The 19,640-nt window shown below is 52.0% G+C and overlaps 1 protein-coding gene across 2 annotated transcripts in view; it reads left to right on the top strand.

Annotated features, from left to right (window-relative positions):
- LMBRD2 (LMBR1 domain containing 2) overlaps positions 1 to 19,640 on the top strand; it is a 636,504-nt gene that overhangs the window by 312,655 nt on the left and 304,209 nt on the right. For both annotated transcript variants that reach the window (XM_078674947.1, XM_078674948.1), the window contains exon 9: positions 3,271 to 3,454. In XM_078674947.1, the coding sequence (XP_078531073.1) occupies positions 3,271 to 3,454 (184 nt within the window). The remainder of the gene's footprint in view (positions 1 to 3,270; positions 3,455 to 19,640) is intronic.

The raw sequence follows: 19,640 nt of genomic DNA, 5'->3' as shown, positions 1-19,640 counted from the left end.
CTAGTCATTAGGTATGGTCCAAACTCCAGCCAATCAGGTGAGAGCACCCACTAGAACCCTCTCCACAGAGAATCCAGGCTCTCACATTATCTACCGCACGTCGTGTGAAGGGAGCCTCCCTGAGCTCTGCTCAGTACTTCTACTTTACCTTCTGATTTCTTCAGATATTACTTCTGAACATGTCTTCTTCTTCAAAAAGATCTCTCTTCAGGCATTGTGAGTCTTGTGGGAAATTAAGACTTCACTCAGATGATCCCCACAAGAAATATATCTACTGCCTTCCCCCAGACCACCAGGTGAGAAACTGCAAAATCTGTTGAACATTTGCTCAGAAGACCTTTAGAGATAGAGAAGGACATCTTCTTCTGTGGCTACAGAAGCTCAAGACAAAGGACAATCCTTTGTCTGATGAGGAGAGTGACTCCTCTTTAAAGACAACAGCGTCTCAAAAGAGATCTAGTGAGGCGGAGTTGTTCTCTCCTAAGGCTGCTAAGTTCTTGAAAATGCATCATCACACCTCAAAACAGAAAGATCAGCCTTCATCGATAAAAAAGGAACCAGCCTCTCTTAAGGGTCAATCCGTGCCGTCTACGCCTTCAAAATCCTCCTAAAAAATGAAGCAGGTGTCCAGGTATCTTCCTGAGACAATTTTACCTCACAAAAAAGGCGATCCATCGATGAAGTCATTGACTGTTCCTTCGTCGACGAGAACGTCCGTCGCCACGACTACGACAGTGACTTTCTCATCCCAGACCAAGATGATTATGTAGTTGGCATCTTCTCCATCGACGTTGGTATCTGTGAAGGTGAGACTGTCTGTGATGACAACTTCGTTGTTATCGTCATCGGTGATGAAAAAGAAGCAGCCCTTGTCAGGACCTTTGTTGACGGAAGCATCGTCGCCGCTGATGCTGGCTCTCAAAAAGTAAATCTCCCTCGTCGATGACAGTACCTTCGTCGGCGGTTGCCTCTTCGGCGGTAGCCTCGTCAATGGTAGCCTCGTCGACGGAGCCGAAGACTTTGGATCCAGATCCTCGTCGACGAAGTTCGTCGACGTCCAGACCGTTGACGGAAGAACGGTTGATGAAACCTTCATCTTTGCCATCTTCATCTGTGATTGACCCGACATCTTCATCGATGCTTGTTCCATCGACTGTTCTAGCTGTTTCTAGGAACAATATAGGACAATAATGCCTCTCAGGGGGTATTATTGCCTGTACACACCTCTCCAAGTAAGGTGTCTCCTTGCCCTCCAGAAGAAATGTTTGACTATGGAGCAAATGAAGAGGAGTCTGATGATGATAATAGGTTTGGAGCAGCTCACAGTCCATCCGAACTCCTTATAAAGTGCCAGGACGATGAAGACGAAGACTATGTTTTTTACCCTGAGGTTACTAATCGGGACAGAGAAGCGGAACAAACAATCTAAAGGCTAATGTCTCTTATCTTAAACTTACAATACATGGTAGAGGATTACTACCGCAGATTTCCTCCCTCGGAACTGGCATCTTCCGTTCCTCAGACACTTATTCTGCAACCTTCCTTGCTCATCAGATCCCTCCCCTCCGGTTTCTCCAGTACCTGCAGTAACGCAGCATCAAGACCAAGAGTTTCATAGTACTGTTGAAGAAAGAGAAGAGGGAGAGTTGGACGAGATGTCCCTCCCTAATGAATGGGATGATTACCAGATCCAGACACCATCGCCTTCCACTCCACCGCCTATAGATTCACCACCTGAGGATCATGGAGAGAGCGGCAAATAGGTTTCCGCTCCCTATGATTATTCAGCAATTTCTTATATGGTTTCAAGGAACAAACTAAAAGACAAGTCTGGTCTATCCCTATTGTAGACTTCATATGGCAGGAGGGCTTAAAGGTCATTAAGACGCCAGCTTCAATCCCAGCAGTCTTGCCTAAATTGGAAAAGAAATACATAGCACTGAATAATTCTCCTGCCTGCCTTATCGGGCAACCTAAACCTGACTCGGTGATATCACAGACGACCCAACTCCGTGCCAGAAATCCTGCATCTTCATTATCTGCCCCTCCCGATAGAGATGGAAAACGTCTCGATTCCATCGGCAACATTTTCCACCATGGCAGCAACAACTGTCAGAGCTGCCAATTCTCTCGCTATCTTAGGCAGATATGACCGGCAAATGTCGTCAGACATTTCGCCATTTATAGAGATGTTGCTGGATGAATCCAAGGCTGAAGCATTAAAGATTTTGCAGGATGGAGAAAGAATCTCGGCTGAGATAATTTACTGCGTAGAGGATGTTTCTTCCACAGGATTCCTCCAACTGACTGGGGTGCTGTCCTTAGGCGTCGGGGCTGGTTGAAGGCTACTTCTTTAAGACAAGAAGTTCAAACAAAAGTGATCGACTTGCCTCATGATGACGAATCCCTATTTGGCCAACACATAGACGGAGCCCTTCAGACCATAAAAAAAGATTCTGCCCTGGTGTTTGTTGCCGGTGTGTATTCAGTGGCGGGCACTCAGCCTCACTGTGGTTTACTTGGGGCGAGGTCGGGAGGGCCGGGACCTCTCCTGCAACCTTCACAGCCTGTTGTGGGGGGCGTGCTCTGCTCACCTCTCCGGCGTTGTTTCATCCCTTCCAGGGCCTGCAGTGCACGCCCTCTGGGACCCCTTGTTGCCTCTGTCCAAAAGTCATGCCACTCCCCCTGTCCACGGTGAGATCCTAATATCAAGCAGGCCCCAGTCGGGCAGCCCCACTCAGCATTGCTTAGGGCCCCATATCTGCTGCCAGCACCCCAGGCTGAGGCCAGTCATTCCGTGGATCTTCACATTGAAGGGATCATGTCTTTGAATATGTGTCTCCCGATCAGAGACGGGATACACTCAAGCGTCCACAATCTGGTCAGGGAAGCGCAAGCACCAGCCCATATCCCGCCTCCCACTCACATATCCGGGGTGGGCCAGTACACAGCTCCCGCTGTCTTCGTGACTCAGGCGGTCCCCTCAGTTGCCATACTCGCAGTCAGGTGGACACCAGTTAGGGGCTGCGGCTCTGTCCGCACCTCCCCGGCCAGTTAAAACTAGGAGTTGGTCTCAGGCACTAGATGGGGCCGTTTATTCAGGATTTAGAAAGTGGCTGGCCGGAGCTCCGGTAGAAGGGACTAGTTTGCCATCTTGCTTGGCTATGGCAAAATTACCACAGACTTCAATCATATATTTGTGTAAATTATTCTAACAAATGCAACTAATTTCTGTATTTCATGATTTTTTTGTCAACTCTTACTTTTTAGGTTATTTATGCAGTTCAAAGGCATCGTCGTACCCAGGTCCAGTGGCGAATACTTTTAGAACAAGCATTTTATCTGGAGGATGTAGCTAAAAATGAAACAAGTGCTACACACCAATTTGTTCATACCTTGCCTCCACAAGAACCAGAGAGTTGGATCACCCGACGTTTTTATACACCAACTGTAGGTACGTTCTGTTTGTCACACGCAGGTTTTTTGGGGATTGTGGTGTACTTGATAGTGCAAGATTCTCAATGCTGTAAAGTAATTTGATGTAACATACAGAGCAAAGTATCCTCTCTGTTTAAGGAAAAGACTAAAAAGACAATTCTAGATTGAATGGATTTTGTTCAGAGCAGCAAAGTTTGTAATGCTTTTTAGAAGTAAGTTTGGTTACTTAAATGACTGCAGCCTGTAGAATGAAATACACATCTGCTGGAGAGCGAGCTAGGAACAGTGTATAATTGAAGTATGCAGCTATTGATCTCTTGAATGAATTTCAAGTTAATTGGTCAGAAAGACAAGTACGGGGCACGATTTACTCTTCAGATTAGGCGTTTGATCTTTTGTCTTCTCAAAAGATTCAGTTGATGAATGCATTTAAGAACTATAGATGTGCTCTTATTTAACAGTAACTATAAGACTTTTGCAGATTTATATATTTCTTTGAATGTAATCTAGGCATTGATCGTTTTGGAACACTAAAAGGGAGCATTGAATGTAGAAAATGAACAATTCTCTTAGTCCAGCCCTGAATCCCTAACGAGTAAATCAAGCAAATCGATGTGTGTGTGTGGCTTTTGAATTAAAACATAATTGCCCCATTAACTCAGCAATGGTGTTATAAAAATGTAAGGGGACCCTGCATCAGGCTTCCCACATACCCTCACCCTATATGTGCAGTTACCCTTCCTATGCCACATGGCCTATGATGGCAGAAGAAGTTTGTGTACTTTAAATAAAAACAGGTACTCATGTTTGATTAGATATGAGAGTGGTGGCATAGAACACCAGAAACTGATTTCTATGCTATTGATTTAAAAATGAGGGTGCAAGAGGTTGAGGGACTGAATGTGTTCCCCTTGCCTCCCAGATGCTTAATTGAACGCACCCACTTAAAAAAGCATCTTTGATAGGACTCTTTGTATTGGATGTGTAGGTTCAGATATAAGTTCACCAACTAATGACCTGAAGAACAAAATTATTTTCATTGCTACCCTTGCCAGTGATTAAAAACTGTGTTTTCAGATGGAGCGATCTATGCGCCAAGTTGACTGCTTTCTTATAACGTTCTGTCATTGAACCATGCTCCTTGGACGGATTCTTGTGGTGGAGCTGTTGACTAGTTTTGAACTGTGTCCTCTTGTGGTATCCCACCAAAGTGAGTCTCAGTAGACTGGGAGTCCTTGACTGGCTGGGGTGGTTTGCTCCCACTGCCTGCAAGATGGTGACTACGCAAGAGCAACATCAGATATTCAAATCCATCCTTCCATCATAATACAGAGGCTAACTTTGTGGGGTCCTGCCCGTTTGTTCCAGATTTTGGGGTCTGCTCTGGGCCAATGTAATGGTGATAAGTTCCGGAGGCCTCTGCAGAGGCAAACGTGGAGGACTGTTATTTTATTTAGTCTTTGTCTGATGGCGGAGGAGCATCTGGGATAACGTCGATCATACTTACACCCCACGGATGATATGTTCCAAAGAGAACAAACCTCTTTCAGGAAAGTGTAATGAGGTTTTTCCTTCAGGACCTCACCCACTAGATATTGTGAAATAAAGGCCAGGGGCTAATTGAGAATGGCATTAGGGCCCTCACTTGAGAAACCACTAGCATGGCCACACCGAGAGGTCTTTGAAAACATCATGGTGGATTGAGGTGAAGGTGGAAGTGATGGATGCCTTCGTGGACATAAACACCCACGTATCAGCAGAACGTGATATTAGAGCCCTACAGCAAAAAATAGTGACTGTTGAACAAAAAGGCCAGTCATGTGGAGGTGCAGATGACCATAACTTGAAATCTAAAGTCCAACAGTTCCCTCATGAGATAGTTTTTATGGGGAGGTAGAATCTTCAATGTTTGTGGCACACACCGTCCTGTGTTAGGGTCAAGTAGGACACATTTTGTGAAATTAAATTAAAACAATAATGCTGAAATTGGTGATATTCATAATGAGTAAAGTACTTGAGGTCTTGTGCTTCTGTTCTCTCCATCTTGTTTCCCCACTCAAAGTTGTTTGGTTGTATAAAAGGTTGATAACCTCTTAACTCCGAATTGGATTATTGAGTCTTTTGGTGAGTCAAGTAAGGCCAGAGATATGACAAAAGTTCTCTTTATTTTAGAAACTGTTACTGTTGGTGCATGTTTCCATGATAAAATATACGAACATAAAACCTGTGTTTACTTCCTTCGCATCTCTAGTTTTCTGGGACGTTTCATAGACTATTATTACACCTCGTGTGGTGATACTCGCATTCCCCATCTAAAGAAATATTATCTTGTTGGTGGAGTAGATAAGTAGCCTAAGACCTTGTTAACAAAACTGAGCGCCCCTAGACAAGACATTGTACCTTGGTATATTTGACAAATTGGAAGTACCTATGGGTGACACATTTTGTAACGAGTGTGCGATCCAAGTGGAGGGTGTGTGTAAGGCAGAAGACGAAAACTGTGACCAAAGGTTCCTCTTTACTACTCGGTGTTCCAAAGAAAATTCCTCGAAAGGACTCCTGGTATTCTACAGTGCTACTTAACCCAGCAAATAGTGTATGTTTGAAAAAACAGTGCATCTGATAGAAACATTTAATGTACTAAAGAAAAATATGTTTGCTCCAGGAAAAGCATTGTTTGTACCAGTTATTAACCTATCACAATGTGTGTGCCTGAAAATCAAAGATCATAGCATTTTCTGACAATACAGTATAATAGCAACACATTTTCTGCTGTTGTCTTTTTTTGCTGAATAAAATTATATTCAACTGTTATATCATCATATAACACAATTATGGCTAGAGCACAGTGTTTGCAAACTAGGCTGTTGCCTAAAGAAACATACCTCTTGGATTGGTTATGGCAGGGATTTGTTGCCGAAATCTTAACTTCTGGCAATTACTTTGTGCCACACTTTGTGCATTACAGACCATAATTTTTCTGACCGCTGTGCCATTCCAGACAAGGAAGTATTATTGTGCAAATTTGTCTTGCACCAGTAGGAATGTTCCATCCTCACTAGTCGTGGCGTTGCTGGGCCTCATTAGTTTTAAACAAACTTTTATTGATTTTGCACAAACAACATACAGCCATGCATCACTGGTATCTCCAGTGTCATGATACTTACCAGTATTACATCTAGAACGCCCCACAATTTCAATGCCCTAACCATCTCACTCCCCCTCACCCCCACTACCCCCACCCCCCATGTCAGTGTGCCTTGATTGTCATTCCTACAGCTCATCATAAATCTTCATGAAATAGCGTGTGACTTCTCCCCAGTCTCTAACTGTGACTCCCCAGCCTAGAAGGGGTCCAAAGGCTACCCAGAACAGTGCATGCCACCCATTCCATCTCCCACAGCCCTCGGTATAAGCATTCAAATCCTCGCCTTTTACTAGTTACGCAGGCCTAGCATACCACTTCCCCGGCCAACGTCCCCGCGCTCCCCGCCCCTGTCGCCTCTTCCTGGCTCGCCTGCGCTCCCATCTCACTACCCTCAGCGACTTCTGACATTGATTGTAAGTCTACCACTAGCGCACTCCATGCCCTAGCTGTTTCTAGTGCTTTATCATTAGCGGTGCGTCTGGCTAATTGTAATCTAAGAGTCCCTTCACTAGTCGCCCATTGCTGGAAACACCCCCGCCACCTCAGGAAGCTGGGGCCCCCCCTAGATTTCCAATGTAGCGTGAGCTCCCTCTTGGCCAGGATTAACCCCAAATCGAAAAATGTACTGGTAATCTTCGTAGTTGGGGTGTGCGGAAACCAGAGTAAGAGGCAAGCCCCCATGTCCGTGTCAACTTGGCGTCCCGTAACCTCATTCAAGCAAATCATAACATCAGCCCAGTACGAGCCAAGCCCCGCGCAGGACCAGAACATGTGCCCAAAGTCAGCACCCTCCGAATTACAACGGGGACACGTCGATTGTGCCCCTCCGAAGACCCGTTGGATTTTGGCCGGCGTCCAATACGTCCTATGTAGAGTGAAGTATTGGACCAGTTGAAACCGAGCATTGCGCGTGCCCTTCCAGGCCCGACGCACAAGCTGGGGCCAGGTCGTCTCCGGTATCTGCCGGCCGAGGTCCGCCTCCCAGCGCTCCCGTAACCTATCTAGAGGGGGAGGGCCATCTAGCGCCAGTCTCCTGTATAGACAGGTGATAGCTTTGAAGGCCATCACGATGTACTGGCAGCCCAACAACGTGGGGGGTTCCGCTAGACCCATCCTCCAGCGTTTCTGAATCCCAGATACTAGAGCCGTGTGGAGCAAGAAGTCACCCCTCGGCAGATCGAATGCCTCTTGTAGGTCGTGAAACGACAGCAAGACACCGTCCCTATAGAAGTCTCCTATCATGTGGACTCCACGGTCCTCCCAAGTGGCCAGCCCTGACCAGTCCCCGCCATGTGGGAGGACAGTGCACATGCCCAAGGGGATCTCCGGCACATAAGGAGTATGAAAACCCGCCCGCTTCTGACTACGAAGCCAGCATTGGCGAAGGGTGCGCTCCTCCAAAGTCAACCGGTCCAACCGAAGTCCCTGCTGGAGCACTATGAAAGACAGGACATGTCGCTGTATAATCCTGCCCTGTGAGCCGTCTGGGCCCCTAAACTCCCGCGCCACAGCCTGCGTGAGCCATTGTAGCTGCGCTGCCAGAAATACCATTCAAAATCCGGCACTGCCAGGCCTCCTTCCTCCCGCGATCGAAGCAGGGTGTTTAAAGCTACACGCCTCCTGCCAGAGCCCCATATAAACCCTATCACCATCGACCGCAATGTCCGAAAGAAAGAGAGCGGAATCCACACCAGCAGTGTGCGAAAAAAATAAAGTAAGCGTGGGAGGACCACCATCTTCAGCAGTGCTATTCGTCCGGCCACAGACAACGGAAGAGTGCGCCAAAACCCCATACTGCCTCTGATGCCTCTCAGCGCTCTGCCCACATTTCCCTCATACAGGAAAGAGTGGCTATGATAAATGTTAACCCCGAGGTACGGTAGACACTCCGACTCCCAACGTAGTTCCCCAAGCTCCGCAGGCTGGACACAGCGGGGGGTCAGGGGGAATAAGCAGGTCTTGGACCAGTTAACTCGTAATCCCGACAGTTCGCCAAACTCTCGGAGCAAGGCCCGCGCGCTCCACACCGAAGTCTCCACATCAGCCAGGTACAACAGGAGGTCGTCGGCATATAGGGAAATATAGTGCTGAACACCGCGCAGTAGCACCCCCTCATAATGCCGAGCCTGTGCTGCCAGAGGTTCAATCGCCAAAGCAAAGAGGAGCGGGGACAGGGAGCAACCCTGTCTGGTGACTCTTTCCACCGAGCACGTCGCGGATATCGAACGGCCCGTAGCAGTAGCAGAAGCATACAACAGCTGCGTCCAGCGGACGAAACCGTCCCCCAACCCGAACCGACGGAGCACGCAGAACAGATACGGCCACTCCACACTATCGAACGCCTTTTCGATATCCACCGAGAGCACAGCCGCGCCCGGGGGGCCCTCTCCCTCAACTTCCATGACCCGTATCAAGCGCCGTATACACGTCGAGGCGTTCCGCGTGGGGATGAAGCCCGACTGGTCCGGGTGTACCAGAGAGCACATGTGGGCAGATAACCGCGTGGCCAAGATCCTGCTCAACACCTTATAGTCCACAGTGAGCATCGAGAGCGGACGGTATGCCGTTCTTGCCGTGGGAATGCCGCCCTTCTTCAATAACGGCACTATAATCGCCTCCCTCGTCGACGCCGGTAACCTGCCCAGTTCCCATGCCTCTTCATAGACCTGAAGCAGTTGAGGCGCCAGGAGGTCAATGAATGCGGCATAGAACTCCACCGGTAGTCCATCACCCCCTGGTGTCTTCTTTCTGGCCATGCGTTTAACCGCTGCTCTAATCTCCCCCAGGGTAATAGCAGCACTCAGGGAAGTTCCCTGCTCCGAGTCCAACCGCGGCAGCCGAGCCTCATCCAGGAAGGCATCCAATCCAGCCGAGAGCACAGACAGTCTGCTCCGATAGAGCTCCGAGTAGTAAGCCAGGAACTGATCATTAATTTCCTGTTGGGAATGAACCAGCTCCCCGGCAGGCGTGGTCAGCGACAGAATCGGTGTGCCCCCAGAGTGGGGGTTGGCCAGCCACGCCAGCAACGAACCGGCCCGATCCCTCTCGGCGTGGGCCCGGACCATGTACTCCCGGTAGTCATGGCAGCGAAGCCTCTCCACTTGGGTGGCTACTCGCTCCCTAGCCGCCAACACTTCCTCCCTATTGCCGCCCTCCGTGTGGCTAGCCTTCTCCACCTGCCGAAGTGAGGCCTCCTCCCGCTCCACATCAGCCAGCAGAGTCCTACGTACCCCCGCCGAGGATGAGAGGCACGCGCCTCGTACCACCACCTTGAAGGCGTCCCATTCGATCGCCCTGGCAGTCGCGGTACCCGTGTTCTCCCGAAAATAGCGCTCAATGCACTCCTGCAACTCCGCGTGGAATATCGGTTCTTCCAGCACCAGTGAATTCAACCGCCACGTGGGGATCGGCTGCCGCTGTCTGGACCAGAGGACCGTAAGTAAGCAAGGGTTGTGATCCGAGATAGTCCTCGCTAGGTATTCGCTGCTGCGCGCGAGTTCCTGGGCCCCAGATGTACAGAGAATAGTGTCAAGGCGTACGTGGAGATCATGAGGCGCGGAGTAAAACGAATAGTCCCTGTCGACTGGGTCCGCCAGGTGTCCAAGAGGCCCCATTGCTCCTGCCAGTTCCTCCGGGCCTTGGCCACCCTGCGCACCACCGACTGATCCAGCGGGGGATGAGAACGATCTATTTTTACATCTACCACCGAATTAAAGTCCCCCCCCATAAACACCGTTCCCACCAACATAGACGCCAACCTCTTCGACAGCGCCGAGAAGAACGCGGCCTGATCAAAATTAGGAACATAAACACTGCAAAGCGTAACGTCTCGACCATCCAGACGCCCTAGTACTGCCACAAACCTCCCATCTGAATCCACCCTCGTCGTCATGGGCTGGAAGGGGACACCCGCTCGAACCCAAATCAACGTTCCTCTAGCATGAGCGGAATAGGTAGTATAGAAGAGTTGCCCCCTCCATCGCCGCTGCAGCGCTTGCCCCTCAGCCAGAGTTAAGTGCGTTTCCTGCAGAAAAGCTACCTGAACCCCCCTGCACACCAGGTATGCATGCACCTTATACCTCTTCCTCATGGAGTTGAGCCCCCGCACATTCCATGTAACACATTTCAGTTCCAGTCTAGCCGCCATCCATAGGTCTATAGCGGAGGCCAGTTCCTGACAACCCCATCGGCACACTGACAAACCCCTGCAACATGGAACAACCCCAACCAACCCCCAACCCACCCACCCCCAGAACAGGCGCCAAACAGTTGTTACCCATCCAAACTTTTACCCCAGTAGGTGGGGGAAGCTCTGGAAACCACCAGAGACTCACAAGTTAAGTGAGACAGAGGGGGTAGCTCTACACCCGCCGGGCCGGACAGCAAGAGACCCACCACACCGTGATAGGCCGATCCCGACTAAAAGAAGGCTCCCCCCCCCCCCCCCCCCAGCAGCACCCCCGCCCAATTGAATTCACAGTTCCCTAGGGCCCTCGTGTGTGCCGGTAATACCCCGGCAAAACAGGGGGAGGGGCCACACCCAGTGCCCCGGATAACAGGACTCCACCATCCCCGGTAATGTCATCCCCACAGGGTGAGCACACCCTCTTACTGTTCCTCGCTCAGCTTCCTGGATATCACTCGTCCATCAGTCCATCGGCCGTTTGTGGGGTAACCTGTGGCAGCTCCCCAGGGTCCTTCTCCGAGCCCCCATCCGAGCCTCCCAGTTCCGCTTCATCAGAGCCCAATCGGGAGCCCAAGTCCAATACCAGGGCCTCCGTCGCCACTCCAGAAATGATCGACACTGCCTGCAGGGCGGCCTGCCTCTCCAGCTCAGTCTGCGACGCCGAGGGGGACCGCATGTTCTGCTCTCGCTTCCGGTTGCGCCTGCTCCTACGCGGCTTTGGTCGGTCCTCTGTAGCCTCCGTCCATGTACCTGTGCCATCCTTGCCCGCTCTGTATCGTTCCAACCACTGCCAAGCGTCGTCCGGTGTGTCGCAGAACGTCGCCACTCCATCCACCAGCACCTTCAGGCGCGCCGGGAACAGCAGAGAGTACTGCACCCCCTCGTCGCGGAGAGCCCTCTTGACAGCGACGAAGGAGAAGCGGCTGCGCTGGACCTCCTGGGAGTAGTCGGGAAAAAAGAGACACAGATTCATTGTCCACCTTGTACGGGCCAGCTGACCTAGCTTGCCGCAGGATAATGTCCCGGTCTCTGAAGTGCAGCAGCCGAGCTATCACTGGCCGGGGGGGACGGCCCGGGGCCAGAGGCCGGGCCGGGACCCTGTGAGCCCTCTCCAACATGTAGAAGTGCGTCAGGCCCTCAGGGACCACCACATCCCGTAACCAGTTTTCAAGGTAGGAGACCATGTCGCCCCTTTCGACATTTTCGGGCAAACCCACCACTCGGATGTTATTGCGCATGTTGCGCCCTTCTGCGTCAGCCGCCCTTCTTTCCAGTTGCTGCACCCTGCGCGCTAGGTCCTCCAGTGTGGCGTCCGTCGCTTTCTGGGCCGGTTCTAGCGTCTCCAGCGCCAGCTCCGCAGACTTGAGTCAGTCAGCGAGCTTGTCGTGGTCCGCCTTCAATAGGCCGAGGCCCGTGGAAACCTGTGCAATGTCCTGGCGCAGCGCTTCTCTCGTGTCCCCTATGGCTTTGAGGATCTGGTCCATCTGTTGCTGTTGTAGTCCTGTGGCCTGGCCGGCGCTGGTCGTGGGCTTCAAGGGAGTCCTCAGCCTGATCCGTCGGAGCCGTGCCCGCACCCTTCCGTGGTTTCCCCATGGTGCACCACCTGAACTCGCAATTACGCCAAGCGCCAGGAGTCTGTCCCGTGGCGCGCCCCAGGCCGCGACGTGCACCTCCACTTATCCGGCTGAGTCAGGAAACAGGGTGGCGTCCACAAGATATCTCCGGGTGGCGCAGCAGGCCCACAAGCGCCCGGTGCTCAACTGGGAGTCCCACTCTCTAGTCCCCTCGTCTGCCGACGTGGATCGCCTGTGACGTCAGGCCGCCCCGGACCCCTGATGGGCGCTGGGAAATCCAGAGGACAGGTCCCACGTCCGGGGGAGCTCCAATGCGACCCCGGGCCCTCGCCCGTGCACACTGGGGTCTGCGACAAGAAGTTCGTGCCAGGGAGACCAGCCCCGTTGATGCAGGGCCGCCAGGGGCCTCCTATGTTCCGGGTCCCGTGACGCAGACGCCAATGCGCCACTGCCCGCGTCCACACCGGGCCAGGGACACGGCCCCCTCAGTGCAATATCAGGCCCTCCGAGTGCTCACCGGCCCTCAGCCCTCCAGTACAACAACCGGGCCCTCAGCAGGCCAAGCGCCGTCCCCCGCTCCTAGCTCCAGGGAGGCTTCGCTCCTAGGTCGGGATCCTCGGTCCCGGTGCACCGGATAGTCGGCCACAGATCAAAACAGCACCTCTCAGCGCCTGCTCCGCCGGGTCCGCCGTGGGCGATGGTCCCCTCTGGATTACACCACACCGCTGTCTGGACACAGTGACGCCCCAGCTCTTCCCCGTCTGGGTCCTCCGTTCGCGGTTGCCGGCCAATTGTCGCAATCGGCGCAGGGCACTAGCGTTGGATGCCCGTGTCTACCTCCGCCAGAGGGCCAGTCCCCGAGCCGCACCGGTTCCCGCACATCCGCGGGTGGTCAGGTCTCTCGGCGGCCCCTCCAAAATCGAGGCCGGGGATCCAGAAGCGGCAGTAGGCCCTCGGCAAAATGGCCGGCAGTCGGAGCCCAGGCTCCCTGTCAGCCGCCGATTTCAAGGCAGCCGCGGGACCTCTCAGATGCCCAGCCGCCGGCGAGGTGCCCCTCGTCCTCCAGGAACTACGCTGGGTCGGTGGCGCCGCCGGGGAAGGAATCAACCAGGATAAATGCCGAGATCGGCTCGGAGCTCGGGGCTCAGGCGACCATGCTCGGCGGAGTCCAAGCCACGCCCCCGCTGGGCCTCATTAGTAAGGTGCAGCTTGCAATCTAATGAGGACCCACAAAGCTTAATCCAGTTGGGTCGTTTGTGTTTCTGTCAGGGGGGGGCGTGGCCTGGCAGTTTGGGCTGAACTGTTCCTTGTTGTAGCAGGACAGAGTCTGATTTGCTTATGGCTGGTCGATGTCTGAAGTAGTATATTCGGCAATAAAACAATGGACTGAAAGCAGCTTGAGCTTGTAGCTGAGATGAATTTTAGCACGCAACCCCACACTTTTTAGGTCAAGCCTAGCGTTGCAGCACATGCGCTGCTCGCTTTGTGAGGCGTGCTGTATTCGGGTATGTTTTAGAAGTGGTGTGGAAGCCCCCCTCATATTTTTCATTGGCTGGCGTCATCGTCCATGGTAAATGCTGGCTTCCGATTGATAGTGAGGCTTAATAGTCCCTCCTTGTTACCGTCCTCTCTCATTTTGGGACCGCCCATCAGGACTGGATCTTTTCCTTGCAGCGTTATACTGTTTCCTTCAATTAGTCGATAAGCACTTTTTTTCCATCCGCACAATGGCGACAGCTTGTTCTAAACGCTCTCACTTTTCACTAACTGCATCACAATAAGCTCAACTTTTCCTTGGATCACACATATTGGTCTACAGGGGAGCCAGGATTTGAACCTGCGTCCCCCTGTTCTTTAACCCCTTGAGCGTTCGTGACGGAACCATTCCGTCACGAGCCACAGTGGGGCTGTGCTGGTTTGGCGCCTGCGCGGCGCGTTCTATTGAGCGGGCGGGGCCGTGACGGAACCATTCCGTCACAAGCACAGCGCCACCGCGGCTCGTGACGGAGTGGTTCTGTCACAAGCATGGTGGGGCCGCCCGCCCCCCTGCCCCCTAGCGCCGCGGCGGAATTACCGCCGTGGCCAAGGGGTTAATGGCATCTTGCATTTAGACGTCGCCATTTTTTGTAGAAGGTGTACAAAAATACCTCAGTTTACAGACTCCGCTTGTTTCTAATCTCAGTTTAGCTTTTGTGCGTAGAACTGGCTCTGAGTTTGTGAATTGCGATTGATGTTAATCTGGTGCTTTTAAGAACACCCAGTTTTGGTAGACAAGGGGCATGCCATGGGATCACACAACGCCTACTCCTGGGGAAGCTGGGATTGGAAGTTATGTCAACATTTTAACGATTAGGATTAGGGGGAGGATTGGCAGCAATTACTCCCCAGAGCAGTAAGTGTTTCTGTACAGTTGGCAGTAAATATCGTGTTATAGGCCGAGGCTTACTGCCTCACAACCCGCGGGAGCTGCGTAGACGGCAGGTTCTGTGCCTCGAACCAGGCAGCTCAGTCCCGCCGGGGACTACCTCTGTCTTTCTAAACATACTGTAGACATGCTGACAAGTGCTGGTACATTCCACTGAGAGCGCCGTAGAGCTGCGTTGAAGTGCTGGGACTGTCCTAACAAAAGTGCTGTAGAGCTGCAGAGAAATGCTGACACTGTCCCAATAAAGGTGCATTAGAGCTGCAGAGCAGTGTCCATTGAAAGCTCCATAGAGATGCTGGGAAATGTTGGTCATGCTCCAAAAAAGTGCTGTAGAGCAGAACAGTGCATTATTCCCATTGAAATCTCTTCAGTTGATGAGAAGTGCCGGGACTTTCTCATTTAAAGTGGTATAGACTGGTAAGAAGAGCTGTCCTAACGAAAGTGCCGGAGAGCTGCGGAGAAATGCTGATACTGTTCCACTTAAACTGCTATACCCCTGATCAGAAGTTTTGGTATTGTCCCATTGAATGTACTGTAGAGCTGCAGAGAAGTTGAAGTAGATAGACATTGAAAGTGGTGTTTAGACGTGCTGGTACTGTCCCTCTGAAAGTGCGCTACAGTTTGACAATGGCTGGTACTGTCCCTTCGAGAGATTTATAGAATTAATGACAAGAGCTTGTATTGCATCTTTGAAAATGATGTGCAGCTGGTGGGAAGTTCTGGTAATGTCCCATTGAAAGTGCTGCACAGCTGTTCAGAAGGTTTTGTACTGTCTCATTGAATGCGCTGTAAATAAAGGTCAGCAGAGCTGGTGTAGAGCCACAGAACCAGGTCAGCAGAGCCGTTGTAGAGCCTGAGAACCAGGTCAGCAGAGGTGTTGTAGTGCCAGAGAACCACGTCAGCAGAGCCGCTGTAGAGCCAGAGAACCAGGTCAGCAGAGCTGATGTAGAGCCAGAGAACCCGGTCAGCAGAGCCTTTGCAGAGCCATAGAAGCGGGTCAGGGAAGCCGCTCTAAAGCCAGAGACCAGGCCAACAGAGCTGCTCTACAACCAGAGAACCAGGTCAGCAAGCTGCTGTAGAGCCTGAGAACTAGGTCAGCAGAGCCGCTCTAGAGCTAGAGAACCCGGTCAGCAAGCTGCTGTAGAGCCATAGAACCAGGTCAGCGGAGCCGTTGTAGAGCCTGAGAACCAGTTCAGCAGAGGTGTTGTAGTGCCAGAGAACCACGTCAGCAGAGCTGCTGTAGAGCCAGAGAACCAGGTCAGCAGAGCTGATGTAGAGCCAGAGAACCAGGTCAGCAGAGCCTTTGCAGAGCCATAGAAGCGGGTCAGGGAAGCTGCTCTAAAGCCAGAGAACCAGGCCAACAGAGCTGCTCTACAACCAGAGATGCAGGTCAGCAAGCTGCTGTAGAGCCTGAGAACTAGGTCAGCAGAGCCTCTCTAGAGTTAGAGAACCCGGTCAGCAAGCTGCAGTAGAGCGCCAGAGAACCAGGTCAGCAGACCTGCTGTAGAGCCAGAGTCCCAGGTCAGCAGCGCTGCTGTAGAGCCAGAGAACCCGGTCAGCAGAGCTGCTGTAGAGCCAGAGAACCAGGTCAGCAGAGCAGCTCTAGAGCCTGAGACCCAGGTCAACAGAGCTGCTGTAGAGCCAGAGAACCATGTAATCAGAGCTTATGTAGAGCCAAAAAACCAGGTCAGCAGAGCCGTTGTAGAGCCAGAAAACCAGGTCAGCAGAGCTGCTGTAGAGCCAGAGAACTAGCCCAGCAGAGCTGCTCTAGAGCAAGAGAACTGGATCAGCAGAGCCATTGTAGAGTCCGAGAACCAGGTCAGCAGCGCTGCTCTGTAGCCAGAGAATCAGGTCAGCAAAGCTATGCTAGAAACAGGTCAGCAGACTCGTTCTAGAGCCTGAGACCCAGGTCAGCAGGCTGCTGTCGAGCCAGAGAACCAGGTCAGCAGAGCTTCTGTAGAGCCAGAGAACCAGGTCGCAGAACTGCTGTAGAGCCAGAGAACCAGGTCAGCAGAGCTGCTGTAGAGCCAGAGAACCTGGTCAGCAGAGCAGCTCTAGAGCCTGAGACCCAGGTCAGCAGAGCTGCTGTAAAGACAGAGAACCAGGTAAGCAGAGCTTCTATAGAGCCAGAGAACCAGGTCAGCCTACTCGTTCTAGAGCCTGAGAAGCAGGTCAGCAGGTTGCTGTCGAGCCAGAGAACCAGGTCAGCAGAGCTTCTGTAGAGCCAGAGAACCAAGTCAGCAGAACTGCTGTAGAGCCAGAGAACCAGGTCAGCAGCGCTGCTGTAGAGCCAGAGAACCAGGTCAGCAGAGCTGCTGTAGAGCCAGAGAACCAGGTCAGCAGAGCAGCTCTAGAGCCTGAGACCCAGGTCAGCAGAGCTGCTGTAGAGCCAGAGAACCAGGTCAGCAGAGCTTCTGTAGAGCCAGAGAACCAGGTCAGCAGAGCCGTTGTAGAGCCAGAAAACCAGGTCATCAGAGCTGCTGTAGAGACAGAGAACTAGGCCAGCAGAGCTGCTCTAGAGCCAGAGAACCGGATCAGCAGAGCCATTGTAGAGTCAGAGAACCAGGTCAGCAAAGCTACGCTAGAGCCAGAGAACCAGGTCAGCAAAGGCGCTCTAGACCCAGAGAACCAGGTCAGCAGACTCGTTCTAGAGCCTGAGAACCAGGTCAGCAGGCTGCTGTTGAGCTTGAGAACCAGGTCAGCAGAGCCGTTGTAGAGCCAGAGAATCAGCTCAGCAGAGCTGCTGTAGAGCCAGCAAACCAGCTCAGAAGAGCTGCTGTAGAGACAGCAAACCAGGTCAGCAGAGCTGCTGTAGAGACAGCAAACCAGTTCAGCAGAGCTGCTGTAGAGCCAGAGAACCAGGTCAGCAGAGCTGCTGTAGAGCCAGAGAACCAGGTCAGCAGAGCTGCTGTAGAGCCAGAGAACCAGGTCAGCAGAGCTGCTGTAGAGCCAGAGAACCAGGTCAGCAGCGCTGCTTTAGAGCCATAGAACCAGGTCAGCAGAGCTGATGTAAAGCCACAGAAACCAGGTCAGAAGAGCTGCTTTAGAGCCAGAGAACCAGCTCAGCAGAGTCACTCTAAACCCAGAGACCCAAGTCAGCAGAGCTGCTGTAGAGCCAATGAACCAGGTCAGCAGAGCTGCTGTAGAGCCAGAGAACCAAGTCAGCAGAGCTGCTGTAGTGCCAGAGATCAGGGTCAGCAGAGCCGCTGTAGAGCTAGTGAATAAGGTCAGCAGAGTTGCTCTAGAGACCGAGAACCAGGTCTGCAGAGCTGCTGTAGAGCCAGAGCACGAGGTCAGCAGAGCTGCTCTATGGCCAGAGAACTGGGCCAGAGAACCAGGTCAGCGAACCAGGTCAGCAGAGGTGTTGTAGAGCCAGAGAACCAGGTCAGCAAGCGGCTGTAGTTCTAGAGAACCAGGTCAGCAGAGCTGCTGTAGAGCCTTAGAACCAGGTCAGCAGAGCCGTTGTGGAGCCAGAGAACCAGGTCAGCAGAGCTGCTGTAGAGTCAGAGAACCAGGTCAGCAGAGCTGCTGTAGAGCCAATGAACCAGGTCAGCAGAGCTGCTGTAGAGCCAGAGAACCAAGTCAGCAGAGCTGCTGTAGTGCCAGAGATCAGGGTCAGCAGAGCCGCTGTAGAGCTAGTGAATAAGGTCAGCAGAGTTGCTCTAGAGACCGAGAACCAGGTCTGCAGAGCTGCTGTAGAGCCAGAGCACGAGGTCAGCAGAGCTGCTCTATGGCCAGAGAACTGGGCCAGAGAACCAGGTCAGCGAACCAGGGCAGCAGAGGTGTTGTAGAGCCAGAGAACCAGGTCAGCAAGCTGCTGTAGTTCCAGACAACCAGGTCAGCAGAGCTGCTGTAGAGACTTAGAACCAGGTCAGCAGAGCCGTTGTGGAGCCAGAGAACCAGGTCAGCAGAGCTGCTGTAGAGTCAGAGAACCAGGTCAGCAGAGCTGGTGTAGAGCCTGAGATCCAGGTCAGAACAGGTGCTGCAGGGACTGGAGAGGTACGAACGTAATCAGACACAGAAGAGGTGCAATGAAGCAGCATAACATGGCACATTCTGTCGCAATATTTTGCTCTTTTGTAATTTTACAACACAGTAGTACTGTCTGGGCAAACGTTTCTCCTCATTAGCAGCACTCTAACACCCAAATACAGCCGTCTGCAATGAAATGGAAATGCAAAGCGCCTGTCCCCCCGGGGGACCACGGCGATGCTTTTTAGAGCCTCTTTTGATACATCTGAGCTAGAATCAATGTTTGCAACTGATACAGAAAATCTGAATCATGCGGCAAGTGTGGAAAATATGTAAATACTCCGAAAACGCGGCGGCCACAATATTGCGTTATTCCAGTGGTCCTGCCTATGACTTGTAGTGTAATAGCCTTGATTTACTGACTGTGTTGTAAATCCATGGAACTGTCCCCCAGAAGAATATTTGGGCAAAAAATAACCTCGAAGTACTGATTTTGTGGTACTGATAAAGTAAGGGTAAAAGTGGAGCCATGCACTGAAGTCGGGAAGGAAAGGGCCGTTCTGGACAGCAATGCCATTCTCCTGGTAGCAATTCCCATGCAGAGCAGCACCAAGTTGCTGGGATGCAACAAGCATTTGCAATGCAATAGGTCTCTCATTTACGCGAGTTGAAGCTATTGGCATTGTAAATGACAATGTCTTTTATTTATGTTTTAAAAACCAAAACATAAGTAAAAGGCATTGTCATTTACAATGCCAATAGCTCAAACTTGTGTAAATGCGAGACCTACTGCATTGCAAATGCTTGTTTATTTAGGTTAATGAGGGTCTCTGAGCATGACCAGTATGCCCACACAAGAGTTCCGTGCACACTGTTTCACCTCGCTGATAAAGTCCA

This window comes from Lissotriton helveticus, chromosome 2_1 (assembly GCF_964261635.1).
Source record: "Lissotriton helveticus chromosome 2_1, aLisHel1.1, whole genome shotgun sequence".
Lineage (NCBI taxonomy): Eukaryota > Metazoa > Chordata > Amphibia > Caudata > Salamandridae > Lissotriton > Lissotriton helveticus.
Note: the sequence above shows the minus strand (reverse complement) of the source record. Positions and strands in the feature narration are given on the sequence as shown.